Raw genomic sequence first — 26,714 nt, 5'->3', positions numbered from 1 at the left:
TATAGTGTGTGTGTCTAGGTAGGCAGATGACTTATAGCTCCCACTTAAACTGGTTTCCTGCTTCTGACTCAAGGTGCACAGTGGTGTTGCTACAGAGGCCCCTGACATAAGATTTATCACCATCAGATTTCACCTGTGGATTGTCCGAGCACCATCACATCACTGGATGGGTGTGTAATATATTATCAAGCCATGTTGCACTATAACTAAAGTAATAACCTTTACATTCTGTCATTCACCAGCAATCAGAGCAACAATGGGTGTGTTGCCTTATTTAGCTACTAACTATGAACCCGTCAAAGAGCCAGAAACAGAACTAATGAGTTCGGTGGAGCTGCATTAATGCCAAAGCCATGGATGCAGTCACTCAAAGGCCAGTGGTAGTAAATGAAAGACCAGCAGAGTTAAATGTGGAGCCTGCAGGCCTGGGCTGGTAACTCACATGTCTAGTTTAGCATGTAATCGGATGTGTAAAACTGCCTTGCTTCAAGAGTAAGATTTCTGGGTTCGTAACGCAGGTGGATTTTAGAAAAAGTAATTAACTGGGCTTTTATAGGCATTTCTAGGGAGGTAACTCACATGTCCGGCTCATTGTCCTGTTATTCCTCAGCTGGGGTAACCAGCCAATGTGCAAGCACATCTACTGGTCATGTTGTAAGTGGTTAGTTTTATTTCACTTGCTCCTGAACCAACACTCCTGACTACCACAAAAATAAATAAATACATAGTATTATTATTACAGTGTCCAATGCCATTGGGATATATTACCACTGCAATAAAAGTTTTTGTCTCTAAGTAAGTTGCATACAGCTCAAGGAAAGAGTATTTTATGAATGTGATATAAAGGCCCTTTTGTTCAGTTAGGGCACAGTTTTTCCATATTTTTCTGCAGAAACACTTATTCTTAAACAATCTGTCTGCAACAGCGATACAATCAGAATTCAACTGAGATAACACTGTGAAAAAAGCTATTTAAACAAGGTTACAAAGGCTTGTGCCCTTGTTTAACAGAGGTACAGGCTATAAACACAGATGGCATCATGATCCAGTACCATGCCCCAAATGTCCTAGCCCTGGTACACAGCTAGGGCGAGGTTATACAGAGCCTCAGATCTCATAGGGCTGGAGTGCTGGCTCAACGTCAATCACAGTAATGTTAGCTGACACATTGGTGAGGGTGGTGACAGGGCAAGGTTATGTGTCACTGTACGCTCATGGCCCACATGAAGACCAGGACTGCCAGAGCTGTGTCTCATGCGAGGGGTCACCCTTAGGGTTGGAGAACCAAATTAATACACCCCACTACAGTTGTCCTGCACCTATCAACAAACCGCTCCGCCAGTCCCCTGGCTGAAGGCCTTCCTTGCCTGAAATTTCACCCAAGGCAGCCTCAAATTCACCAACATAATGATGCTTGCTTTTTAGCCAACATGTTTGCCCTCAAATTTGACCCTTGATCATTCTGTATTATTTTGGGGATCCCAAACACAGAAATTAACAGGCTGAGGGCCTTCAATATGGATTCTGCAGAGATTACACACAGTGGATGAGCAGCTGGATATCGACACATTACAGTTCTCCTTTATTTATTTATTTGAGCATCGAAAAATTAATGAGGTTTCCCCCATTAGCAATAATGTTGAGATAGTCAGAAATACACAGCTAAGTGTATATACAGTTAAAATTCACACAGGTTAACAAAGTTAATGAATACGAACAACCTGATTTGGAGTGGGGAAGAGGGCCCACGCAGTCAATAATCAGATGTTTGATACAAGGAAGCAGGTTTTATATTCTGATTGGGTTGGCTTCAGACTTGACAAGTGTGACACATCTTTATCTATACAGAAACATCGCATTTTAAATGTGGCTAGAAAAATGGTGGAGTACACAATTATAGGTTTTTTTACACCTATATGTCCTGCAATGTTATCATAAGATATATGAATTAATGATGTCCTAAACTTTGAAGGCAGTTTCAACAGAGTAATGCTGAACAATCTTCATCAGCTGTTCCTTCATACATTGCTCCAGCAACTCATCAGAGGGAAAATGAAATCTTCGAGCCCCTAAGAAACCCGGGATGTGATCCCAAGCCAGCTGCTCGAACCACTTTCTCTGTCACACACAAAAAAAAACACCCTGCAACAGACTCTCTAGTAGAATCTGTTATCACGCCTCAGAGTCAGCAGTCAAAACAATGCCACACCAAACATTTTAACACTACTTGTCTTAACTTAAAACAAATGAGCTGGAAATGGATTAGATTGCTCCCAAACTTACAAAACACCAAAGTCATGTGTGACACTCCACCAAAGAGTAGCAAAGAAAAACTAAAACTACCAAAATTTGACTGGACGAGCCCCCGTTTTGTCACAGAGGACAAAATGTGACGACCACACATGTTTCTTTAAAGAAAAATATAATATTTAAAGAAAAGGTATGGAGTCAGTTGATCAGTAATGTGTGTAGTGTGTGGGTGTATGAACATGTACAAGCTTAGAGAAAAAACAAAAATAAATCAATGAAAAGTCCAACCAAACCAATTAACCTAAAGGAAGAGAGAGACTGACTGCGCAGGCACCTTTATGTATATACGTACAGGTGAGCAGTCACACCAGGTGTCAGCCATCACTCGCAATGAGCCACTTCCCAGATCCCAACAACCAGGACACTGGTCTGGAGGCCTAGAGGCCATCACACAGTTTACAATAATAAAATCATCAATGATCAAAGTAACGCTGATTCATTTGTTTGTCAATCAGCTGTAACAGTGCAATCAACTAATCACTGCAGCTTTAAATAATATTAATAAATACACATTGCTCAATGTCCAAGCTGTTTCTCTTAGTTCCCAAAAATTTGTTCATAAAACATAAAAACACATTCATTTTGTCATTATCTTCATCCAGAACTCAAATTGAGAAAATATATTGTACATTAATTTTGCTCTTTCAGTCTATGCAGAACTTAAAAAAACAACTAACATTGGTGTAAACCCAGCGAAACCTGTCACCACTCATACAACATTGTAGAGTTACTGTATATCACAACATGAGATCTAAACATGCAGTGATGATGTGTTGGTTTCAATGTTCCTCTACTGGTGATGGATTGTTGAATTAGGCCCCCCTGACTTATGAATCACGTTCACCTGAGCAGTTGACATTTAATCAATAAACATCTGAACTGTTGCCATGACCCTGAGCCATAAGGATTCAATTTGGTTTCCCCATACCAACTACTGAAGGACCCCCACGGATTTCCGAGACAAACCTCCAGTCACCTGTGGTTTGTGTCAACATCCCCCCAGCAGATGAAAACAAAAATCTTATGCTCTATTTTTTGCAAGACAAATAATCAAATGTTTCTTGCAGCGTATGTCAAAAGGGTGTAATTAGGCCAGTGTCAACACTTCAGTAACAATGAAAAGAATTACTGAGGTTGACGACTTCAATTCCACCTTTTAAAAAACCCAAGACTCCCTGTACAGACTCTTATTGTAATGAAAATTGGACTGAGTCTAAATTTGAGGGAGAATCAGTAGAAACATTTAAATGTTTCCCTGAATGAAGCATTTTATTTACATCTATCATCTTATGGTTAACACTGAATCAGAAAAACTGCAGTTATAACACTAAACATCTGCATTTAAAAGTTTTATCAAAGAAATTCTGAATGGACTGTACTGTGTATTTGAAGCCAGTTGTTGTGCATACATAATGTAACATCAACATATGTGTTTTGTTTTTGTTTTTTTAAGAACAACAGTTCAGTTCTTTAGCTTTAGAAATATTTGTTAAAAGGAAAATGTGTCACTTTTGTATTTAAAACAAGATACTAGAACATGAAATACTGTAATGTGGCCATACAGCAATGAGTTCATGTTGCATACATGAATCTTTCACCTCAATAAATATTTAATCTTTGTTCTGAATCATTTAAGGCAAAGCCCTTTCTGTTGTTCTTCGGGCAACATGTGCACGCAGTGTTGTGTTTTATCCCCACTTCTCCACCCTCCCTTTCCTCTCTCTCTCTCTCTCTCTCTCTCTCTCTCTCTCTCTCTCTCTCTCTGTTTCCTCACTTTATTTCTCTCCCTCTCTCTCTCTCTCTCTATTTCTCTCCCTCTCTCTCTCTCTCTGTCTATTTCTCTCCCTCTCTCTCTCTATCTCTCTGTCAGTTGGACAAGCTGCTCAGTGGCCCTGAAATATGGCAAATTATGCCGCTCTGTTGATCATCGCTCAGCGTTACACCCTGAATCTGAATGCAATGTAAATGATATGATTCCCTCTAAGGCAACATTAACTTTACTATCATTCAGCTTTTTCAAGTGCAAAGGTCGACTTCATGAGACAATGAAGTCAATAGGGAGGTTCACTTGAACTTAACGCAGTGGCTGTGCTGGCAGAACATACAGTAACAAAAACATTTTCTGAGCAATCGTGGTTTAAAGGGCGACAGTAAACGCACATGAAATCAATGACTGTGATACTTTTAATTAAGAGTTTGGTTTATATTCCTAAACAGTCACTGTGAGTTTACCGTGCTGTCGAGTCAACTGGAGGTCATTTGTGGTTTCTGGCTGAGTGGATATGCATATGTGGAAAGAAACACTAGAATATGCATGACTGCTATTAACTTCATGTTTAACCAGTCTTGCTTGAAGCTTAGCCCTATATTATATATATATAATACATATAATATATATAATATAATACGTATAATATTATATATATATACATATATACACACACACACGTATTTCATAGAAGGCAACCACTGAATGTAAGAAGCATGTTGTATCCTGACAAATTAATTGTTCAAGCCACAGCCCAAATGAAAGCTTATTTACTCGAGTTTATTTAGTCCAAACATTTGCCTGCTGCATGGGAAAATATTGAGAAAGACCTGCTGCAAACATTTACACACAAATTTTTGTATTGCATGAAAATGCAGAGTTCTATTAATGGAAACCGAAAATCCTACAGTTTTTCAAATCATCATAACTTTATCATTTATCACAGAAATGATTAATTCCATCTACCAACTTCAGCTCACAGAACAGGAAATGGTGCTTTTTGTTTTTTTCTAAATTATTTTTGTGGGCTTTTTATGCCCTTATTATAGCTTAGTGGAGACTGACAGGAAAGGGGGTAGAGAGAGAGAGGAATGACATGCAGGAAAGAGTCGGACTGGTCGGGAGTCGAACCAGCGACTGCCTGCTAAGAGCGTCTTGCACTCAACATGGTGCGCGCCCTAACCACTCAACTACTGGGCCGCCCCAAATGGGGCTGTTGATTATGTCTCCATTGACTGTTAACATTATTATCCTTCCATTTAGAAGCACAATATACTAATATCTCCATTCATGATCCATTTTACAACACATGTTAACCATACTGCTGTTTGTACAACACTTGTTCCTGTGTGGAGAAATGCTGGTTGTACACTCCTGTTGCATCAAAAAAATACAAATAACTATGATAAATGCTTCCCTTATGTATGTTTTGTTAACTTACGTTTCTTCCTATCCACTTCAAGCCTGTTTGCCACCACATTAATAGCCTCAAAATCAGGTTGCTACATATAACCTGAGATTGTGTTCATATTAGCCAGGTGCAGTTTTCGTGTTGTTTTGTGATAATAAATTATGAGCATGTGAAGTATCCAAACTCCCAACATCATTTTCAACTGATACAGAGGCTTCAGGAGCAGTTGCTAGGAGCAGTTATTGACCTTTTTCCATCAAAGTCTATAAAATATGCCAATTTATGACTTTAAAGTTGACTTACAACAACTTGTAAAGCTGCTTTGATCTCATCCAAGCGTGTGATCGTTTCGTATGTAGCCATCTAACTGGTCTTCAAAACTCTGATTCATCAATTGTTTCTACAAACCAATAGAAACAGCCTTCATTGAGCACAACACAATCAATAAACACAACCAACACTAAATCTATTTCAATTGCTGAACAAATGATAATGAGTAGCGATAAGAGGTTTATAACACAGACTACTGTGAGAGCCCATTGCACTGCAACTTGTGAACAGATATACAAGTGAAAAAAGCCGCCAACAGACATTTAAAAAATGAATATATATTCACAAATTTCACAACACATATGCCGCATTTCACCACACTGCAGATAAAGAAAACCCAGATCAACCATTAGCTCATCAAGACCATCAAATTATATTTGAAGTTTGTGATGAAAAAAAAAACAATCCTCCTTCAAGCTATAGTCTCCTGTTGCTCCACAGCGGCAAAGCAAAAGCACAGCAAAACATCTCAAAACCTAATGTGTGTTTTCAATACTAAAGTTTCACACTGCAACCACCATGAAACAGTCCTGTTATTTTCTAGCTGTTGTTGTCCTCTCTCATTTGCAAAAGCCAACTAGATGATCGAGATATTTACTAAGCAGAGAATCAGTGGGGTATGAAATTCAGAAATTTGATGATACACACTAGAGACCATTTGATAATTAAAGGTGGAATTATACTTGTGCATCATGGTGTACAGTAGATCCATTCAGATCTATCCCACCATGGCAATGTTAGATGGACATGTTGTGCATTAACAGGCCATATCATGCTTTACCCTACGTGACTGTGTTTACACACTTACATTCATTTTTTGATAAGAGCAACCAGAGGATGGTTTGCCTTGAGTAGGAAACAACTGTATCAGAATAATTCATTCACTGCAACAGGGAGCAAAAATCATGGTGCGCAGCATGTGTGCTACTCAAAACCAGATTACTGAGACTTACATCATGTTGTCTTTACTCTCAACATTCACTACCAGCATCAGAAACTTTGAGAAAATGAATACATCCCATGCTGACCAGTCACAATTCCTGCAATATCCATGTGGTCAGAAACTCAACACACACACAAAGACAGCAACAGAAGAAACCTTGACCATTCAGAACAGAGAGCTATACGGTCCCTAATATAATGATAAGATCATCAAGGTCATATCAAAATTTACATTCAGTTAGGACGAAAAACATTGCTGACAAGAGAGAAATGCCCAACAGTACGGAAAATTACAATTTAAACAGGACATCTAGTCACTCTCTTTAGTATTGCTCTCTGTGTCCAACCACTTGCTTCCAATCTCTGTGTCACTTTCCACACCCCTTTCTCTAGCACCAACAACTACAATAGCTTAAAGGGTGCCATAGAAAAAGTGTTTTCTTGAATCACTGATTATGGCACAGTTCAATAAGCCATGTGAAAAATGTTCCACAATAACATCGACCACTAAACCAATATCATGGTCTGTGTGAAAACGATACAACTTACCTCATTGCCTCTGTCTTTCCTCCTCAGGTGTTGTCTTTCTCCTTCTGAGACTGTGATGCCTATTCTGACAACAAGAATTTCATACTTTTACATTTTGTTCTTGCACTTAATGTGAATGACCATTTATGACGTACAGTGCATACAATATACAAATCACAAATAATTGTTGCATTAAATAACATTAAGTTCAGTCTAAATTCTGACCTGTTCAGTGGTCTCTGCCCGCTTGGCTTTTTTTTCTCTTTTTTCTTCTGATACTGCACCACAGGAGAGAGTTTCAATATTAATGTCATGCACATCCATGAGTATACACTTTGTATAATTTATTTACCATTAGGTCAACTTTATTTTGAACAGTAGCATGTTTCTGGCACAGCACTTTTACTATTAAGTACTGTTTACCACTGCACAGTGAATAGCAGCATTACAAATATAGACTCTGCAGTAAAGCCTAACTAACGCTGCTCCCAAACAGTAGCCCCTTCTACTTTCTTCAACATTAGCCTTGCATATTATTCTGGTTCACTCTGATTTTTTTTTTCTTCAATAAGCACATACTGGAAGAAATCTAGCTAACTCTAAAACAGAGCCGAACAAGAACAACATGACAAGAAAATTTAACTGTGGTTTCCGATGAAGAGTGCTAAAATACAATATATTCAATTTAAATAATATTGAATGGTTTTTAAGTAAGCCGTTATCCCGTTATCTCAAGATAACAGAGTTTTGTTTTCTCAAGATAACAGGATAATTTTTCAGTTTTCTCGAGATAATGGAGACTTGTTATGTCAAGATGACTTTGTTTTCTCGATATAATGGGATAATTATTCTGTAATCTCAACATAACAAAGCTCCGTTATCTCAAGATAAGAGGATAATTATGTAAATCAAAGATTTGTTAACTAGAGGATTAAAAAATATTTGTGAGTATGGCCTTTCTCGCCCTCCATACGCCAACATGTGGGACGTGGCCTAATATCTAATATCTAAGGAGATATGTGGAGACTGAGGCTAGTTGGGTGGTCCACTGATCGGCTACTTTAGACTGGGACTGAGGCCAATCTAAGTATCTTCTGATGGATCAGTATTACTTATATCAACCCCAATCCATGTCCAGTCCTTTGTGTACCCCATTACATCAGCTGTACATCAGCTGTAAAAAATGCCAAGCTGTGACTGCTACATTCAAAGAAACAAACAGCATTTTGAGTTTAAATCTCATCTCTAACACCCTGCTATAACATCATACTACACTGTAAAATACTGCAGGTCACATCCAATATGTTCCAGGAAATAATCAGAATATAATTGGAGCTATATAGATGTCAAGCATTCAAACTAATTTTCATGTCATCGTCACTGTCGACTAAATGTAATGAAAAAAAATTATAATCAAAGTTGATATTGACAGACTTGGGTGAGGACCAGGGAAAAACAGACTGTTATGATATCCCTACTTTGCATATGAGAAACTTTCAAAATCTTGGAAGGACAAGGCTTTCATGAGCATATTACAGTCATCAGTCATTTATACTGGTCCTATGGGTGCAAAAAGTTGTGCAAGTCAGTTAGGATACACAGCAGTGACTCAAAACAATGCTCTATCAGATTTATAATTAGTTGGCCTTGTATTGTTTAAATAACACCTTCATAGTTTCATACAGTAGGAATACCCCTCAGGTTAACGACAAAATCAAGTTTTCTTTATTTTTTTCATGATAAATTATCCCCACAATGTAAGCATACAGGTGTTTGAGGAGACTAATCGGCGAGGCGGTAGAGACTAGTCCAGGTTAAACACTGTCTCAAACCCCCTTTTTAGAGATACACTTCAAAGTTATGGAAACTTTCATGCCCGCCTCATATTTATTATAAGCCCGGAGTCACTTCTGTAAACTAAAGGTGTACATGTCATTGACTGACTGGAGGCCCCCTTGTGTGTTGTGGGATAACATGCTTACTATATGCTGGCTGTAAACTGGATAACCAATGGATAACAATGTACCAGGATAACTACATAAACTTAGAGCTACAGTGGAGGAAACTGGTATGGTAAAAGTTCATCACAGGGTAGAAATGGTCACCTGTTGTACACCGGTCAGTATATCCACATCATGCTGACAATGGCCTCAGCTCACCCTGGGGTTTAGTGCTGCAATTGAGCTGATGAAATGTTTTTTATTGATTGGGTATATGCTGTGGGGCCCATACCTTTCTTCCTGATAGTACTCACCATACAGACAGAGTGCTCATATATGGTGTGATGGAGGGAGTTGTAGCTACTCCTGTGGTGGCATCCACCAGGTGACTCCACATTGCTGTCATCTTTTTTCATTTTTTAAATATTTTTTTATTTTTATTTTTTTTTTTTTTGGGGGGGGGGGGGGGGGGGGTTGGCAACCAAACTGACAATTCCATACCTGTTAACAATAGCAATAAATAACAAAGTTCTGACGACAAGTGATATGAAAGATCAATAGCCCCATCTAGTGGTCTAGGCATGCCCCGCCACTACACAGGTCCCTTAAATCTCAGTTGTTCTTTGCCTGAGGACCCAGGAACCAATATTCACTTTCTCGCCTCCTCTCAGCTCAGGATGTGTGCTTTTGCTGTCCTCACTAACATTTGTACAGCTTACAGAAGAGTAGAGAAGAGTTGTACAGCCCCTATGTTTCAGTAACTTAGATGAGATGTAATGATGATTTTCTACCAACAGATGTCAGAAGAAAAGTAGCTTTTTAGTTACTAAATATTAATTAGCACGTAAAGTTTTAAAATGAATTTTCATATGTTATTTTTATATTATACAGCATTAGTTTTAACTTGTGGATTTTGATAAGTGATAGTGAGCAATGAAACTGTGTCATGGTGATGTTTTGTGGAGCTGTAAGCCATACTGGCATGTACTGGAGCTTGTGTGTTTTTTTTACTATTCTTATGAATTGTGTACATCTTTTATATTCTCTGAGATCCGGTGTTTTCTGTTTTATACACTGAAATGTTTGTTTCTGCATTGAGGTACAGACTTGATGGCTATGATAGAATGAAAATAAAATATCTGTAAATGTGGTTATATGCCTTGTTATGTTACTCAGTCAGTTCAGTTCAGAGAGGTGCTGATCCAACATGATGATCATTTTAGAAGACGTCTGTGGTGTTGTTGAACTTTATTGCATTATAGGTCCTTCTGTTGTTTGGCCTGCCCTCATTAGGTTAGGTTGGAGGAAATGGGTTGGTCCCTTTTAGTATAATACAATACAGTTCAACAGCATCACAGACTACAGCCTCCACAATGTTCATGCACTTGAATCAACACAATTTCACAAAATGTATGGAAAAAATTCAACTGTCAACTTCATGAAGGTGGATCTATTGCAATTAGTTATAGTTTGGTGTAGACTACCTGAGTGAATAGATAAGATCGCCTTTATTAGTCCCACAGTGGGGAAATTCACATGACCACAACAGAACCAAACAACAACAACAACAACAAAAACAGCATCATTATAGTTAATTTAGCTTTTTTTTGTGAGAGAGCATTAGACATAAAAATAATTGTTGTTGTCAATGTCGTGTCACACTCCAGGGCAGTAGGTGGCGGTAGTGCAAATCCTGTTGGTGCCAACTTGTTTTCGAGAGGGTACAAAGAAGAAGCAAGCTCACCAGGCGCTACTGCCTCCGCTTGTTGCTGCAATGTTAGAGAGCCAGGCTGGGGCGGACTACCGTGGGACGGCGGTGGCCGACGTGACTGTAGCTGAAGCATTTGGATAAAGGTAACTGGGTGGAAACTGCGTAGGTTTGGTTTAAAAAGTCGGTGAAAGTGTGTGTCAGTGCTGTTTGTCCATGTGGTCTCAAACACACGGGCTAAGTGTAGCTGAAAGTGGGATAAAGCAGTTTGCCGACTCGCTTTCTGTCACGGTTTGGCGACAGTTTGGTGAACACATGCAAGAGCTAAAGCTAACTTGCTAGCATCAGCTGTACTATCCTGTTAGCTAACTGTAATGCTGCGTTCAAGTGCTCCTTGTGAGCTCCGTCCTCCAACAACTTGTAAACACTCAAAATGCGCTGTGAGATTAAATTAAATAATTCAGTTCGGAATTGGATTATGATCAACCACAGAACTACTGTAGCTGCAGCAGACATCTGTTTTGGTTCGTTTAGGATCATGATAGTAAAAGTTATTCAGACTCGGACTTACTTAAGTAAATAGAAAGGGTGTACAATAGAATTAGTAGTAAAGTGCAGTTGCTCAGCAGGAGTCACTGAAATTTTCCTGTGAATGCATCAGTCATGTCCACACTAGACATTGCTATTCAGCACTGGCATGGAAATTGACTGTTGCTTTTACTGAAACTGTTATATAAAAAGTAATAGGCTATGTAAAAAAAAATAAATAAATAAATAAATAAACAAAAAAGCTAAACAATACCCTATGAGGCCTTGATTGCATGTCAACAGCTGAGACTATTTGCTCCATGTTGACCTGAAATAGTTTGCAGGTTCAATAATCAGAAGTATTCTGATTATTGATTAATAATTCAAGCCATTTTTAAAGTAAGAACTCCAGTAATTCTCTGATTCTAGCACATCCAATGTGCAGACTTGTTGCTTTCCTCTGGTTTATATCATTGTAAACCTTTTCAGAATCTTGCTCAGACAGAACAAAACATTTGAAGATGTATCCATGGACTCTGTGAATCTGTGAACAATTAGTCAAATAACAATATCAATATCAATCAATAATAAAAATAATTTTTATTTGCAGGCCTGATGAAGTGCTCAGATTTTATTTTTGCACCGACCATGTCAAAAAGCAGTTTTGAACATTAGCTGAGATGCAACTGTAACTGAGAGTTTCAAATTATTATTATTATTTTCTAAATATGAAATAAAAACATTTTTAATTAGAATTTATATATGGAATTATAAAGATATATCCTTAGTTTATATAAACATGTTTTCTATGTAGTGTATGTACTGTGTGAGTAAGTATAACTTAAACCTAAATATAAGTTTCTGAGGTAGTCATCAAAAAAAAAAAAAACAAAAAAAAAAAAAAAACTGACTGTTGAAATTGGGATATTCCCTACAGGCTTGTGTGGCATTATGCGGCGGGGGGAGCATGTTCCACAGGCTTTCCAGGCCCCGGTGGACGTCCATGCCAGCGCAGATGGCCAGGTGTACATGTTCAGAAGGAGGCCAAATGAGTTGGCCATATCCTCAGACGAAGAGGAGCTCGGTGTCATGGAGATGAGGCCACGGATTTTCCAGGAGCCGGAGCAGGAAAGACTAAGGAACGTCCAGCTGCTGGAGCGGAAGGTGTTAGAAGGTGACAATCTTAACAAGCTTGCACTACAATATGGGTGTAAGGTAAACATTTATTTGTTTATTTTTAAAAATAATTTCTGGTGTTGATGATCTCCTCAGTGGTCTAGTAATTGCATTAACATTAATGTACCTTCATTCCGGTTTCTGCCAACAGGTGGCAGATATAAAGCGGGTGAACAACCTTATGCAGGAGCAAGATTTATTTGCACTGACATCTATCAAAATACCAGTTCAGAAACACAGCTTTCTAACTGAGACTTACACAGACCTAAGTGACCCTCAAGAAGAGATGCCACATTCATCCACCACACCAGTGAGGCCTCAGGACAGAACCAGAGCCCAGCCACATCTACAGGAGGTCACAGACTTTCTAATGGAGGTGGATAATGACATTGAAAAACTGATTCAGACTACAAATGATCAAGATGAGGATTTCTTGGATCACTCAGAAAAAGAGCAATGGTTTGGATTCAGACGACGGGGTCTGAGCAGTCACGGCGCAGACTGGGGAATCCAGTGGTGGAATGCAGTAGTTGCCATGCTCCTGATAGGCATTGTCCTGCCATTATTTTATGTAATTTATTTCAAAACAAAAGATAATGGAGCCGTTTCACCAACAGATGGTAGTGGTGCTCTACAGTCATCCATCAAATCTTCAAATGACTCAGGGACAGGCGTCAGTTCAATGAGGCCTGAGGATTTTCAAGAACCAGGATAGTGCAGACTAGAGTCTAGGAAAACCAGAATAATATTAAGATTGGTGGGTTAGATGGTCTCAGAAGAATGTGACAATCAAGATAAAATAAAAAACAGTTTAGTCCAGTGCAACACCACCATGTGTCTGGTTGATCCCAGTGAATTTGACCTTTATTTTACTATAAGCAGATACAGATACTTCAGTGCATCAGTGCATTGTGCTGATGTGAAGTAGCTGCACATTGTTCTAGTTCACCAGCATTTCAAACAGTTTTCTGAAGTACTACTCTTGGGACTGTGTTTTCCTGATCCTTTGCTTTGGAAAACTCTCGATATTTGTTGGGATCACAGTTCCTCAGTTGCTTCACTAAATCTGAGGTATTAAATGATTGTGTCATGTGAAATCCTCACACGGCTCAAGTTGAAAAATGAGTGAAAATGGAAAAACTGTGCGTGGAGAAAGAAAATCCACACTAGGTATTTCTGTTTAGGCCTTTTCACAACCTGCCTTTGCACCACTACCTGTTGTCAGTATTAACACATAAAGTGTCATCATATCAGTGACGGGTATCAGGTGTAAATTTGTAAATATGATATCTATCACAGTATATTTTTAAATTCTTCGCCAAAACGGATATAGATATATTGTGTTCCCCTGTTGCTGAAGCTGTGTGAGGTTACGCTGTATTTGACATGAGTTTGAGCATTATTTGTGTGCCTTTTTTGATCTAATTTATTCTTTGTGTCTATATGTTCAATGTTTAGTTATTGCCATGCACCTCATGCCTTGTCTCTGGGTTTGGCAATGCCAAAAATGTGAATTGTGTTTACAGTAACAATGTGGTGCAATATACTTTGATTTGACACCTTGCAATCTTTAAAATTCAAGGTGTTGCATTTTGAAAATTGCATTTACTCATCTACAAGTTCCCTGAAGTGTGACATTTAGAAAAGTGCCTTAAACCTTTATAGTCAAGTTTGTATGGTGTTGCACACTCCCTTCTTGCATTGTTTGATGGGTAGTTGAGTCCACCATGAGCAGGTGGTGAATTTATCAAGTTTGTCCAGTGCACTTTTTAAAGTCTGAGGTACTTTAATTTGGTTGATATATTTCTAAAGATCTGTTTTAGACGGAACAGTTGACATGGCGGATGTCTGAATCTTTTTATTCATCCTGTTTCTAATTAATACAAACTTGTGCTAAGTTTACAGCAGCGGCACAAGCTGCAGCCTCCAAAATTATCATGCAGTTAAATCAACACGTATTTAACACAGTTTGAACACAAAGTGAACATTACAAACATCATGAAAGGAGGATTTATTGCAAGACTGTATCAGGATGTATTACTCTTAGCTAGGTGTTCCTAATAAACTATGAGTGTATGTGGTATAAGAGTGTGAAAGTGTCTCTGAAGTATTCTGATAAGTTGATGTGTCTTGTTTTTATGTATAATGACATTATAGACGCAAAGACACATAATGAACTGAAGCAAATAGACACCTAAATATACATAAGTACATACAGATGTAATTTTTTGATTACTTTCAGCATCCACAGTTACCAATAGACAACACCCGGAACAAACTGTTCAGTCCAACTTTACGTATCAGTAGTTGAACAGAGTTGAATAGAACCTGAACCTCTGCCCATTCAGTCAGCAGTTTATTGCACAATCTCTCCAGTGGAACGACCAAAAGATGTGAGTTTTGTAGTTGGACAATTTGGACATAGAGTGGTATTTATGGTAAAATTCATAATCTTAAAAGTTTAAAAGAAACAACTTCAGTGGATGTTACTAGAGATATGTTATCATAGTTTGATACCAGTCTTCCAAATTGTGCTTATGCATTTTTTCTACAGCAAGTGAAAGGTCCAACTTTGGATTGTCCATTATATAGTGACTGAATTAAAGGGTAAGCTATAACACATGTCCTTGGTACACTTTTTGACACCATAGTAAGTGATTTAAATATGAACATTTCATAAAAAAAACAAATACATCCATACAACAAAACACAGTAGATATGAAATATGATTTCACTCAATAACACAACCTGCAGGATTTTCTCCGGACGACCAAGTGCAAGGTCAGGAGCAGAGCAGCACTGCTAAAACTAATAGGAAATCCAGTGTCTGGCCCATGGATGCTCGCAGTTGCGGGGTCTGAACCCGGACATACTGTTTAAAAGATAGTTCACCCAAATACTGCTGTCCAAACAGTTTGGACCTGATGTGTGAAACCAACACTCTTCATACATCCTGAAGAGATGTGTGTTTAAAGTGCTGGAGGAATTCAAAAGTATGGGGACAGCTGGATAGATAAGGAATTTGGTTAATTTGTAACAAATGAATTTCTCATAACCTGTATGTGTGTGTGTGTGTGTGTGTGTGTAAGTTGTCTGTTTGAGGGCAGCAGTCCAATACACACAGCATACAAGTGAGTAAAAAACAAACTAAATGAGCATTTTCTAAGACTCAAGAACAAAAGTTGTAGTTTAGCTCTGTTGCCACAGGACTATGCCTTTTATTATTCCATGACCTGAGACCCTCGTCTCATAACTACAGCTCACGAACCCTGCTCTGATCTAGCTCCAGGCCACAGAGCTCTGGCACGCTGCCACCTCCCAGGCTGAGTCTTATCCTACTGTTAATACATGGGCCTCCCCCACCCCCCTTTTTCCTCTACCTCCAACCCAGGCACTTCTACTCCCTCCCTTTTTTTTTATTTGACGAAATCCATATCATGTCTGCTCCTGTAGAGGACAGATTTACTTAATATGATCTAATTCTTTCTTTCAACAAGCCAAATCAAGCATGGTGGGCCTTATTAGTATCGAACAGTACATGCCAATAGGCAGAAGAGGTTGACTGACATATAACTGCCAGATTATGCTCAAACATTTCTGAAATCTAGAAATACAACTTGTTTGCATATTTACATACATACACATGCACACTGTGTGTGTGGATGTTTTAAGGGGTGGTGTCGCAGAAGAGCTGGTTTTGAATCCAGCACATTTTTGGAGTAGAGTGTGCTTCTATGGAAGTGGGGGCTGAAGCTGAAGGGGCTTTCCCCCTGAACAAAGCACAACCATCCATCCAGTCTGGGTGGAGGGTAAATAGAGTGAAAAGATTCATGAGCAAACCGTAGATCTGCAGCTTTAAGAAGTTTGCACACTTGAGCAGCTGGCAGCGGGCCACTTGGCCAACATAAACAGCCCTAATCCTTTTTCCAAGGAGCTTTCAACACTCATCTCTCTGGCACATCGGCCACTGACTCACTCTCTCTCTCTCTGACATTCCTGTCTGCTTGGAGTTCTGCGGGGCCGACACCAGGAGGCACTGTGGCCCTTACAATGTAAATGCTGCTGGGTTAATGCTGTTGATCATTATTCACTGCTAAGGTATGTGCCTTCCTTTGATTTTTCCCTGAAGCGAAACAGGTCTCAGTTTTCACTCTTTCTTAGTGGGAATGGAGGCTTAGTTTCACGATGTCATGTTGACCTGAAGCCCACAGAAGTACGGGTTGTTCATGAAATGGGTGATGACAAAAATAAACTGGGAAATTTCATATGGTTTCTACTCTTCACCTCCACGCATTTTTTTTAATTCAAATCAGATTTTTGGTGAAAGGTTAACAGTTGCTTTGTAAACTTGTTTCCACTTTTATTGCCAAATGAACTCTGTTAATACTCTCAGATAGAGATGGAAACCTTGAAATTCTATGAAACAAACATAAACAGGTTTAATGAATTTCATAAATAAAAAAACAAACAAACATGTCTATTAGTATTATAAACCAAAAATACAGTCAAGATATTTTCTGTGTGAGTGAGGCTAATGTCTGTTTCTGTGGGGGCAGGGAGATCCAAGGTTTTGATTTCCTCCACTCCCGGGGGGATTTGGCAGACACAGGGTAATTTGTAGTGAAATTTCCAGCACAGTTTGTTTTGCAGGTGGCTGAGAACGAAGGCAGGGCGTGGTGGGGAATGAGAGAAGCAATTTGCTGTCTGTGGGCTGTGAATGTGTGTATTGTTGCACAGCAGTAGCTTTAGGTATGTACTATGGTCAGGGCTGGACTGGTGGAAGGGAGGCAGCAGAAGATTTTCATGGACAAACCAAAACCACAACCAGTGTAAATGTTAAAAAGGAGTTTAAAAAAATGCACTTTTCATTTGTAGTGTTTGGTGACTTTTATGATTTTTTTGACAGCAAGGTCAAGACTTTCCTTTCTCCCAAAAAGAAGTTACTTTTATTTTTTCATGTATCAGCAAGACAAGGCTAGTATTAGTTTGGCACAGAGGTCAAAAAATGTGGAAAAACTATTTCAATCGATGAAGGAGGTCACATGACAAAGCAACATGAGTATGTATTTGAAGGCTCTTGCCAGGAGACATTTCAGTCTCACAGGCTTCAGAGTGGTTTCAATTAAAAATTCCTTTCTTTGAATCCCCAGCCAGAATTTCATTGTATGAATCCATGCCAGATGTTACACTTGAAGAACACACACAAGGTGTCAAGCAAAGAAAAAGCACCAGATATTTAGTTTTATGAGACACATGCATATCTGTGCTATTTGAACTAATCCGTCAGAGAAATCAGAAAATATGCTATCAAGGAATATTTAACCACTGAAGTGCAATTTCTTTCTTTTTTTTTAATGCAGTGGAACCTGCAGTTGAATGAGAACACATAATATATTGTATGCATGCTGTATGTTATCCCTTAAGTCTGACTGTGTAAGTAAGGGATCATCTGGAGACGCAGCTGGCTGGAGAATGTGATGTTCTGTCAGTCATGTTCCTGCAGGGGCGGCTGTTTTTCTTTCGCCCCTGCTGTGGGGGAACCAATTGTGCAGCACCTGTTTTACATTCCACCCGAGGCTTGAGGGGACTTCACTCAAGGGACAGTTCTAGTCTAACTACACAGAGAGAGTATATGAAGGAAGTAAAATTACATAGTCCTTTATTGCTATTGTGTCTTCATTCTTTGTGAGAGTAGTATTGATATACTCCACTGAATAATTAATATGTTTATTGATAGAAAAGAAAATTAAATAAAACCATGAAAACATCCCAGATTTAAAAAGATTTTGAGTTAATCTGCTGTAGCTGATCATTACTAAGGCATTAAATGATGCTCTATATGAACAGAGATAAAATATGTTTAAAGATGTTTATAGACTCACTGGCCACTTTATTAGGTACACCTGTACAATCTATTGTAATTCACTACAACAGCTCAACCATAAATTATGTTAATAAGTTTGTAATGTTCAGTTTTTTGTTGACAGTGTGTAAAATCAACTCTATATTTATGGACAGGGTCATCATTAAAGGTAGTGTTGCGTAGACTACATTGTAGTGGGAGATGTTTCTATTTTTTTAGCCACATGACGGCTTAATATTAAAAACACCTCTCAACAGTTATATTGGATTGATGTTAGATTGTATAGCTGTACCTAATAAAGTGGCCCTGAGTGTACATGTGTGTATGAAACGCTCTTGTAGAAATACCACACAGTATAATATGTTGTCATGATATCAGAGGGAACAGCAGATTCAGGATGAACATACTGTATTAATGTTCCTAAATGTGCAAAGTCCATGAGTACGTTGGTTTATCAGGAGGCAGTTTTCATGTGAGATCATTTCAGTATGGAGTCGCTGTTGAGAACTGTGGAAAGAATTTTACATTTTTATGAGAGAAAAGCAGAAACAGCCGCTGTATCTTTTGCAAAACTGCTTCAAGGAAAAAGTTAATTTCACAATTTAGAAAACTGTGTAAAAAGTCTAACTGCATCTTATCTGAAGTGATGTTGCTCAGATCGAATACTCGTTCATATAAACGTGCACTCCATTGTGTTCTTGTTAGCTGTAAAAGACAATGTAAAATGCTGGCAGGAGGAAAGAATCCACTGAGACAGGCATGGATGAAGACAGGATAATGGGTTGGACACGCTTCTCTAAATCACTGGATGCAACTTGACTGAGCACCTGCTTGGCTCGAAGGAGCACATCGAGTCCCAAGCAGGAGGCTCGATATGGGCTCTTGCTACTCTGTTAATATATTACACCTGCAGTACTGATGAAATTAAACCCACTATGAGGCAAACAATACAAAGAAAACCACCATCTACATTCAGAAAGCTTAGGTCTAAATTGTTTGAAAAGATACTCAACTAAGAATTATGTTTTGTATTCTTCTCTTCAACCAAAATGTAGATGCCAAGTTAAATAACTTATATAATAAAACTAACTTATAATAGCTAATCGAAAGAGATCATTGCTTTTTTCTATTTTCTGCCTCTGAGACATTTTCAAGGCCCTAACACAAAATCAGGACTCTTGATCTAAGCAGCAGAACTTTGTATGAAACAGCTGTGTCAGACCAGGTGCAGACTGCTCAGTTCCCCTGTCCCAGACACAATTTATGCTGTAATTCCTGGCAGATTGTTTGTAGCTCGCCACTGCCAGATGAAGACTATTCAAACTGGATGGCTTTTCAACTGGAACTGTAATACCCCCCTCACACTGGTTATTAACAGACATTTCTCAGTCTGTGGTTTTATTCCACACAAGGACCCGTGGGTTTTGTTTTTTTTTAAATAAAAGAGAGGCTAATGGAAGTATGAACGCTGTAGTAAGTGGTAATGACATGAAAATCCTCCTCTGTCGCCTGCGTTCAAGTCACATCGTACCAAGTGTATTGTTAACAACAACTGGCAGAATACACCAGGAGACAAAAATCACCTCTCCACTCCGCTATGAGCCCAATACACCATTTTGTTTGGAAGATGACATGTGTAATGAGAACCACTTGCTGCTGGACTCCATAAATTCTGTCAGGGTTTGGAGGTTGCAGGACTCAGTACTCTGCTCATCCCTCTGAAGTACTTGAAAAACATCCATTGCACGTCACGCTGAGAGATGCCGAATTTCCTGCCATTCCCAGATGTTCCCGTGCAGATGTTCTCAGAGGAGTCTTTCAAAGGAAAATTTATTTGCTTGAGAAAGCTGTGCTTATGTTTGCCGTTGCTCACACGTCTGCGCAGAAGTTACCATTTGCAAACTAATTCAGCACAAAGTCCAGTGCTGAACACACCAAAGATTAGAAATGGCCAAAAGAGTGAAAATGAAAAGAAAAGCTATGAGTACTTAAAGCAGATACACAGTAAACATATGCGTTTTAATGTGTATAATTGTAGCATATTTTATAACTATAGATAGAAAAGATTTAAGATTTAACTGAATTTGATAATTTATGCAGAAAGAATTATCAGAAATTGTCTTGATTATTATTTAATTGTGCTGCTTTAACCGTAATGTCACCACCAAAAGACTACGTATTATCCTGCAGCTGCTTTTTACTGACCCAATAACACATAGTGACTGTCAAGTGAAGCACTACTGGATGGTAAAGTAAAATAAAGGGGGTCAAAATGTGATAGAGGACTTGGTCAACAATGAGAATGGACACAGGGAATGAACATCTATCTCTCATCACAGCGTTCACAAAGTTGCCATACATAGGAGAGTACTTGTCAGCCCATTCCCTTTGGTGAGCAGCTCCTGATCCAAGGACAGATAAAGACACAGTGACAGAGCCATTATACATCAAAACTGAATTGTAACCTTGAAGATTATTTGGTTTTGGGGAGACACACGAAGAAGTACTGCTGTGAGACCTTTTCAATTCAAAATGAAGCTTGTGATTGCAAACTACCCCGCTGTCTTTATTCTGAAATGCTTTATGGGGGCCAGAATATGCAGACTTGAGAGATGTAAACCGATCCGTGTGTTTGTGTGTACACAGTTAGGTTGATTGGTCATTAATTGTGCTTGCAGACTCCAGATGCAAGCAGATCTTTCAGCAGATTTCAACAGTTGAAGCCAGTGTATAAAAAGAGGGCAGTGGGTGCAAGCTTGTGTGTTCTTTTGCATGTGAAATGGAAAACGAACAGTGTGGGACGACAACAGGAAAATCAGGGGTCAAGTAAGGTCCAACAAGGATGTTCAGTCTCAAACTATAGCTGCTCAAATTACTCAGCCCCTCTTACGGTCAGTGCTCTGTCAGTACCACTCAGAGCAAAGCATTACTGGCTTATATTGGTCTCTATACTGGCTGGTCTCACACTTGAACTGGAGAGATGAGGAGAAGGAGCTGTGTTTGTCTGACTGACAGCCAGTCAGGATGCACAACAACTTTGACCCCAGATATGGAAATTCGTCACCAGGATCATGATTTCATAGAAGAAGTCATATCCTTTTTACCAGTCTAAACACTTTTCTGTGACCTTGATTAACATCTTCTTGAGTTTACAGCAATGCAAGCAGCTCTGTGAGGCTGTTCTTAAGGACAGGGGTGCTTTGAGACAGATGCCAACATCAGCGTGCTGATGTTGTTTATGGTTTATTATGTTTGCTATATTAGTTTTAGCTTATTAGCATACAGACATTTGCTAATTGGCACTAAATTCTTTAACAAATTAGGTTAATTGGATTTATTTTGCAGGTATTTGGGCCTTAAATGTCTGTACTAAATGTCATGGTAATCCATACAATGTTTGTTGAGCCATTTCACTCAAAACCAAAGCTGTCAACCCCCTGGTGATGCTACAGGAAAAGTCAGAGGATTGTCAACGTCTGTTGGATTCATTTTCTGGAAGCCATAAATGTATGCACAAAATTTCATTGCCGTCCATCCTGCAGTTGTTGAGATGGTTCAGTCCACATGAAAAAATATCACAAGGTCAAAGAAAAACACCACCAGAACTTGGAAAATGATAACCAGTCTGCCAAGAGAATCTGAGTGAACTATTTGACTAAGCTGCAAAAATATTTTAAGTAGGTCACGAATGTGCTGCCTGTCAAACATTTCTAGGGCAAGTTATTATGGGATGAAAATATCCCTTCCTTTTCTAATCAAGGATACAAGGACACAAGTGACAGCATTAGAGAATTTTATCAGCTCTGATGGAGCCGGGCACATAAATACTTCTGCATCAGTAAATTCACTTACAAACAGAGCTAATCAACACTTTTCAACTCTGTGCGTATATACTCACCATTTAAATAGTACCAAGATAGCAATCAGGATTAGGGGAATATGCCCCTTGAGAAATATAATCACACTCTTCTCTCCGTGCCTCTCAGCTCTGTGATAAACATACAAGCAGCCCCAGACTTGTGTACAGAGAAAGATCACAGACTGCTGAGCTTTAGACTCGCTGCTGTGGTCTGTCCTAATACTGTAGATGCTGCTAAATATTCATGCAGATTCAAGCATGCACAGGCTTTTTAGGGCAAATATTAAATAGTTAATAAAAAAAAGATTAACAAAGTTGCAAAATATTTTACACAGGAGAATATAATATTTTCTGACACTCCCCACAAGACTTAAAGTTTTGGGAAATCAAAAAACGAAATTATAAATTAAGACCTATAATTAATATAGATAATCTCTATTTTTCCAAGGAGAAATTTGTTTTCCCAGCTTGCAAATGTACTGTACATGTGTCACATGACAGACACGTGAGACGGTCAGCATAAAATGGTCACATATGCATACATACATACAGTACATACCCATGCAAGCATATCCTACATGTACTTCCATAAACATGTGTATCGATATGTGCATTTATGGGTACAGTGATCAATAAGCAATTTTATTTCTTAGGATTATGGCAGTTTGGGACTTAAATAGTGGGCTATATATTAAATGTGAGCAAAACAATCTAAAACTGATGCAATGTTAACAGGTTTGATTCATTCTAAATAGGGATGGTAGTTGCACTTCATGTTTGTACTGGAGTCTATTTATAGCCATTACTTTCATGACTTGAGATTTGATAGATGGAGTGATAATTTAATTTGATTGTAATATGATGACATGCTACATGAATGCACTATAAAATCACACTTACTCATTTTCTCCTCACTCTGGACGTGATATGAAATCATTTTCCCCGTGTTGATGTGTTTTTCTGACCTGATTTGTGCTCCCATGGATACAGCTGCAGCGGAAGAAGAGTGGGGGAATGGAAAACATGATTCCTTTCTATGCTTGGAGGTACAGTGTACATGGACTGTATGTGTGTGTCAGAGGGATGACAATGAAGCCTCCCAACACACTGTAACCTGATGCCAAAGGTCAGACTTTGTTCTACTCTTGAAAATTCGGTAACTCAGATTAGTGGGGAGGTGTGTTTTTAGCTTTTAGCTCCATGTACTATAACTGCCACTCTGTGGCACCTTTGTATCTGTGTCAGTCAGGGAGTCATTGAATCTGTCAGTCAGCATTACTCTGACTGACCAAACACAAGGTGAATAGTTGTTATGTTGCCAAAAGCAACAGGCTAGCTGTTGACTCTCAGCCTGGTCATTTCAACGATCAGACAAGAGTGTTTCATTTTTTCTATCAGTATAAATTCATTGTTGTAGGAAGCCTTGACCTCCTTCTTCGTAGTTGGACTTGACAAGGGTTTGGCAGTCTTCTGTGGTCACTTGAGACTTGAAAAGAGCTGCCTGGGACCAGTTCTGGGACTTTTACTGCATGAGGTCATTGGCCTTTAACCTGTAGAACTTTTTGCCATGCTATTGGCATGACCCTCCGGATGGCAATATCAGCTGGTCGGTCCACCACTTTGGCCCGTATTGAAATATCTCAGCAATTGGATTTCCATGAGACTCAGACATTCATAGCTCCCAGAGGATCAGTCCTAATGACTTTGGTGATCTCTTGACTTTTCCTCTAGCACCACTATGAGGTCCACATTTGTGGTTTTTGGTGAAATATCTCAACAACTACTAGATGTGGATGAATTGCTGTGAAATTGAGGTCAGACATTCACATTCCCCTCAAGACGAATCTGAGTAACTCTGCTGATCCCAAGACATTTTATTTAGTGCCATCATCAGGTCAAAATTTTATTTTTTCCAGTAGTTTGGTTTGTGACTATATACCTGCAAAGCAAATGACCTGGTTTAGCCTACTTTGTGTTTAGCTCTAATTAGCATATATTGAACATATATGAACATATATGAGAGCAAATATAGCCTCAAACAGTCACTTATGTAGGCTCTTAGTGTTATAATAAGTAAATATGATGCTGCCTACAAGATGTTTGGTGGGATTTACTTTTGAGAATATGCTGTAATTTGTCTTTGACATTCCCTCAAATTCAGTGTGCCTCATCTAGTGTAGATATTATAGTTAATGTATACCTATTATTTCCTCAGAGTCAACAGTGTATTCATCAGATCTCAAATGATAGCTGTGCTGAAAAATTCAGGGGAAAAAGCCCATGAGGAATGTGAGGTGCACAAGCAGTTGTATTTTAAGGATACTTAAGGGGAATTTGTACATCAGATTTCACAGGTCTTAGTGACTCAAAATAAATCTCTACACTCATCCGGGCTTCAAGACCTAACCGAGCTTCATGTTCACAACTTGTCTGAGCAGTGGACAGAGGAGGTGCTGAACTGCTTCTGCTCCCCTGGCCTCTTCATTGTCACTATCTGGTTCTCCTTGACACCCGAGAGGTTTCTGAGGTGTTCTCTAAGCCTCATCAGGTCAGACCATCGAAGCCCCTCTCAGCACAGCAATGAATGAGCGACAACAGCCTCCCAGAGATAAGAGCAGAGCGAGAGAAAGACCTCTGGACAGCAGTGGTCCCTCAGTGTGTGTGTGTGTGTGTGTGTGTGTGTGTGTGTGTGTGTGCAGGCATTGTGTATATGCATGTGTGTATGCGCATGTCACTGTATCTTTCTGTGAAGGTGATGAGTGAGAACCAGGCCCAAGGGGGATCACGTCATCACAGAGATAGCCACCATTGCCTAGCAACCTCAGCCCTCAGGCCCACTGAAGGAAGTGCAAAGAGAAAGCTGATCCTCTTTAAAAAAAAAAGTGCTAATAATGGATCTTTTCAAGCAGACAAAAACCTGAAATGTAGTAAACATTTTACCTTTGTTGGGTGTCTTTAAAGGGTAAGTCCGGTGATATTCTGTATTTTTCTTATTGTAAACAAATCCCATGAAAAGACCAAATCAAACAAAGCCTGATATAGCTTATTTCTCTGTGCCACAGACCTCATTTGTTGTTCAAAAACCTAAAAAGACAACAATGAGCCACCACATTGGGTGACATGATCCTTTATATTAAAGAAAATGGACACTATAGTTCATACCATATCTGCTGCTGCAATTATTTACTTAATTTACACCAATTTTGGACCTTAAAATAGTCCATGATGAATGCACTGTTTATTCCAGTTTGAGTAACATTTGCTAATAATGTGCTGGTCGATATATGAAATTGCTGAGCCTTTTAAAAAATATATATATATATTTCTAATGTTTTTAAAAGATTGAGGTCTTCAGTAGAAATAAATCAGCTTGGGACTGAGTGTGACAGAGAGGCTGGGGATGTTGGAAGGTACAAAGCGACTGATGCTTGTTGGTTTTAGTCTTGTCATGGAATTTGTTGCCAATAACAGAAATATAGAATATCACCAGCCTCAGCCTTTAATGAACACAAATCCCTGTGTTTCACAATATAATTGATTTACAAAATGAATGATTAGTTTTGTGTATAAAATTGGTTGCTGATAAAGACGGCAATCTCAAAATCAAAACTGTAATTAATCCCAAAGCTAGCTAAGTGACTAAGTGCAGGTTAATGGACATAAAGAGAAGAATGTTTGTGTGTTAATTCTTAATGACTCTGCCGAATGTGAGGTGTCCTTTATAAAGTGAGCCTGTTACTCGCTGTCACTCTGCCCCTCAGTCTCCAGACTCTGAACTCATTTCAGTCGTGTTACTAGACAAATTATTGTCTTCCTGTGAGACACCCCTGGCGAGGCCTGTCAATACTGCAGGTGCAGTTGGGCCTGAAATTGCTTTGTTTAAACTTGTCAGGTTGGAATGGAGGTTTTTTTTTTTTTTTTAGAAGGATCTGTCCTCATTTGCACGGCTAAGGCGCTGTACAAACCTAGAGAGATTTGGAAAAGAAACACTTAGAACCTGAAGAGTCTGTAATTTGATGAGATAATTTAGCTTTATTTTTAGTAGAGCTATCAAGAATTAAAAGTTTGTTCAGTTTGTTTTTACTAAACTTTTGTTTTTAAATATGTATTGATGTTTACTTCTGTTTTTCCTCTCCCAGTGTTACAGCGATCGAAAGGAGCAGTTAAAAGCGCAATGTGGAATTAAAAAGTGATGTTTCAGCAGCTAACATAGGCCCCACCTCATTATTTCTGTCTCAATACATTTAATCTTAATACTTTGTAGTTACTTAGTTGTAGTATTAGTAGTAGTCATAGTAGTAGTAGTAGTAGTAGTAATAGTAGTGGTAGCAGTATTTATTTTCTATTTTAT

At 38.8% G+C, this 26,714-nt stretch overlaps 1 protein-coding gene and 1 long non-coding RNA gene across 6 annotated transcripts in view; one reads left to right on the top strand and one right to left on the bottom strand.

Moving 5' to 3' along the window:
* LOC139633816 (uncharacterized) overlaps window positions 1-26,714 on the bottom strand; it is a 147,677-nt gene that overhangs the window by 51,984 nt on the left and 68,979 nt on the right. For 3 of the 5 annotated variants that reach the window (XR_011693829.1, XR_011693827.1, XR_011693833.1), the window contains 2 exons: window positions 7,515-7,567; window positions 7,311-7,374 (listed from right to left, as the gene is read on the bottom strand). This is a non-coding gene — a long non-coding RNA (uncharacterized lncRNA). The remainder of the gene's footprint in view (window positions 1-7,310; window positions 7,375-7,514; window positions 7,568-26,714) is intronic. The other 2 variants (XR_011693835.1, XR_011693836.1) reach the window with 1 other exon arrangement.
* On the top strand, window positions 10,839-14,727 carry lysmd4 (LysM, putative peptidoglycan-binding, domain containing 4). The gene is made up of 3 exons (XM_071499768.1): window positions 10,839-11,083; window positions 12,403-12,680; window positions 12,793-14,727. Exons 2-3 carry the CDS (start codon window positions 12,417-12,419, stop codon window positions 13,354-13,356), a joined length of 828 nt encoding a protein of 275 aa, XP_071355869.1. The 5' UTR covers window positions 10,839-11,083; window positions 12,403-12,416; the 3' UTR covers window positions 13,357-14,727.

This window comes from Trachinotus anak, unplaced genomic scaffold (genome assembly GCF_046630095.1).
Source record: "Trachinotus anak isolate AG129_WGS33_773 ecotype Australia unplaced genomic scaffold, CSIRO_AGI_Tana_v1 ptg000002l, whole genome shotgun sequence".
Taxonomy (NCBI): Eukaryota; Metazoa; Chordata; class Actinopteri; order Carangiformes; family Carangidae; genus Trachinotus; species Trachinotus anak.
This window is presented reverse-complemented; position numbering and strand designations above follow the sequence as displayed.

What these genes read in the sequence shown, in the direction of transcription:
- lysmd4 (XM_071499768.1), top strand. Translation starts at nt 12,417, where the DNA reads ATGCGGCGGGGGGAGCATGTTCCACAGGCTTTCCAGGCCCCGGTGGAC. An exon ending in CACTACAATATGGGTGTAAG is followed by an intron (nt 12,681 to 12,792) that starts GTAAACATTTAT and finishes TTCTGCCAACAG; the next exon opens with GTGGCAGATATAAAGCGGGT.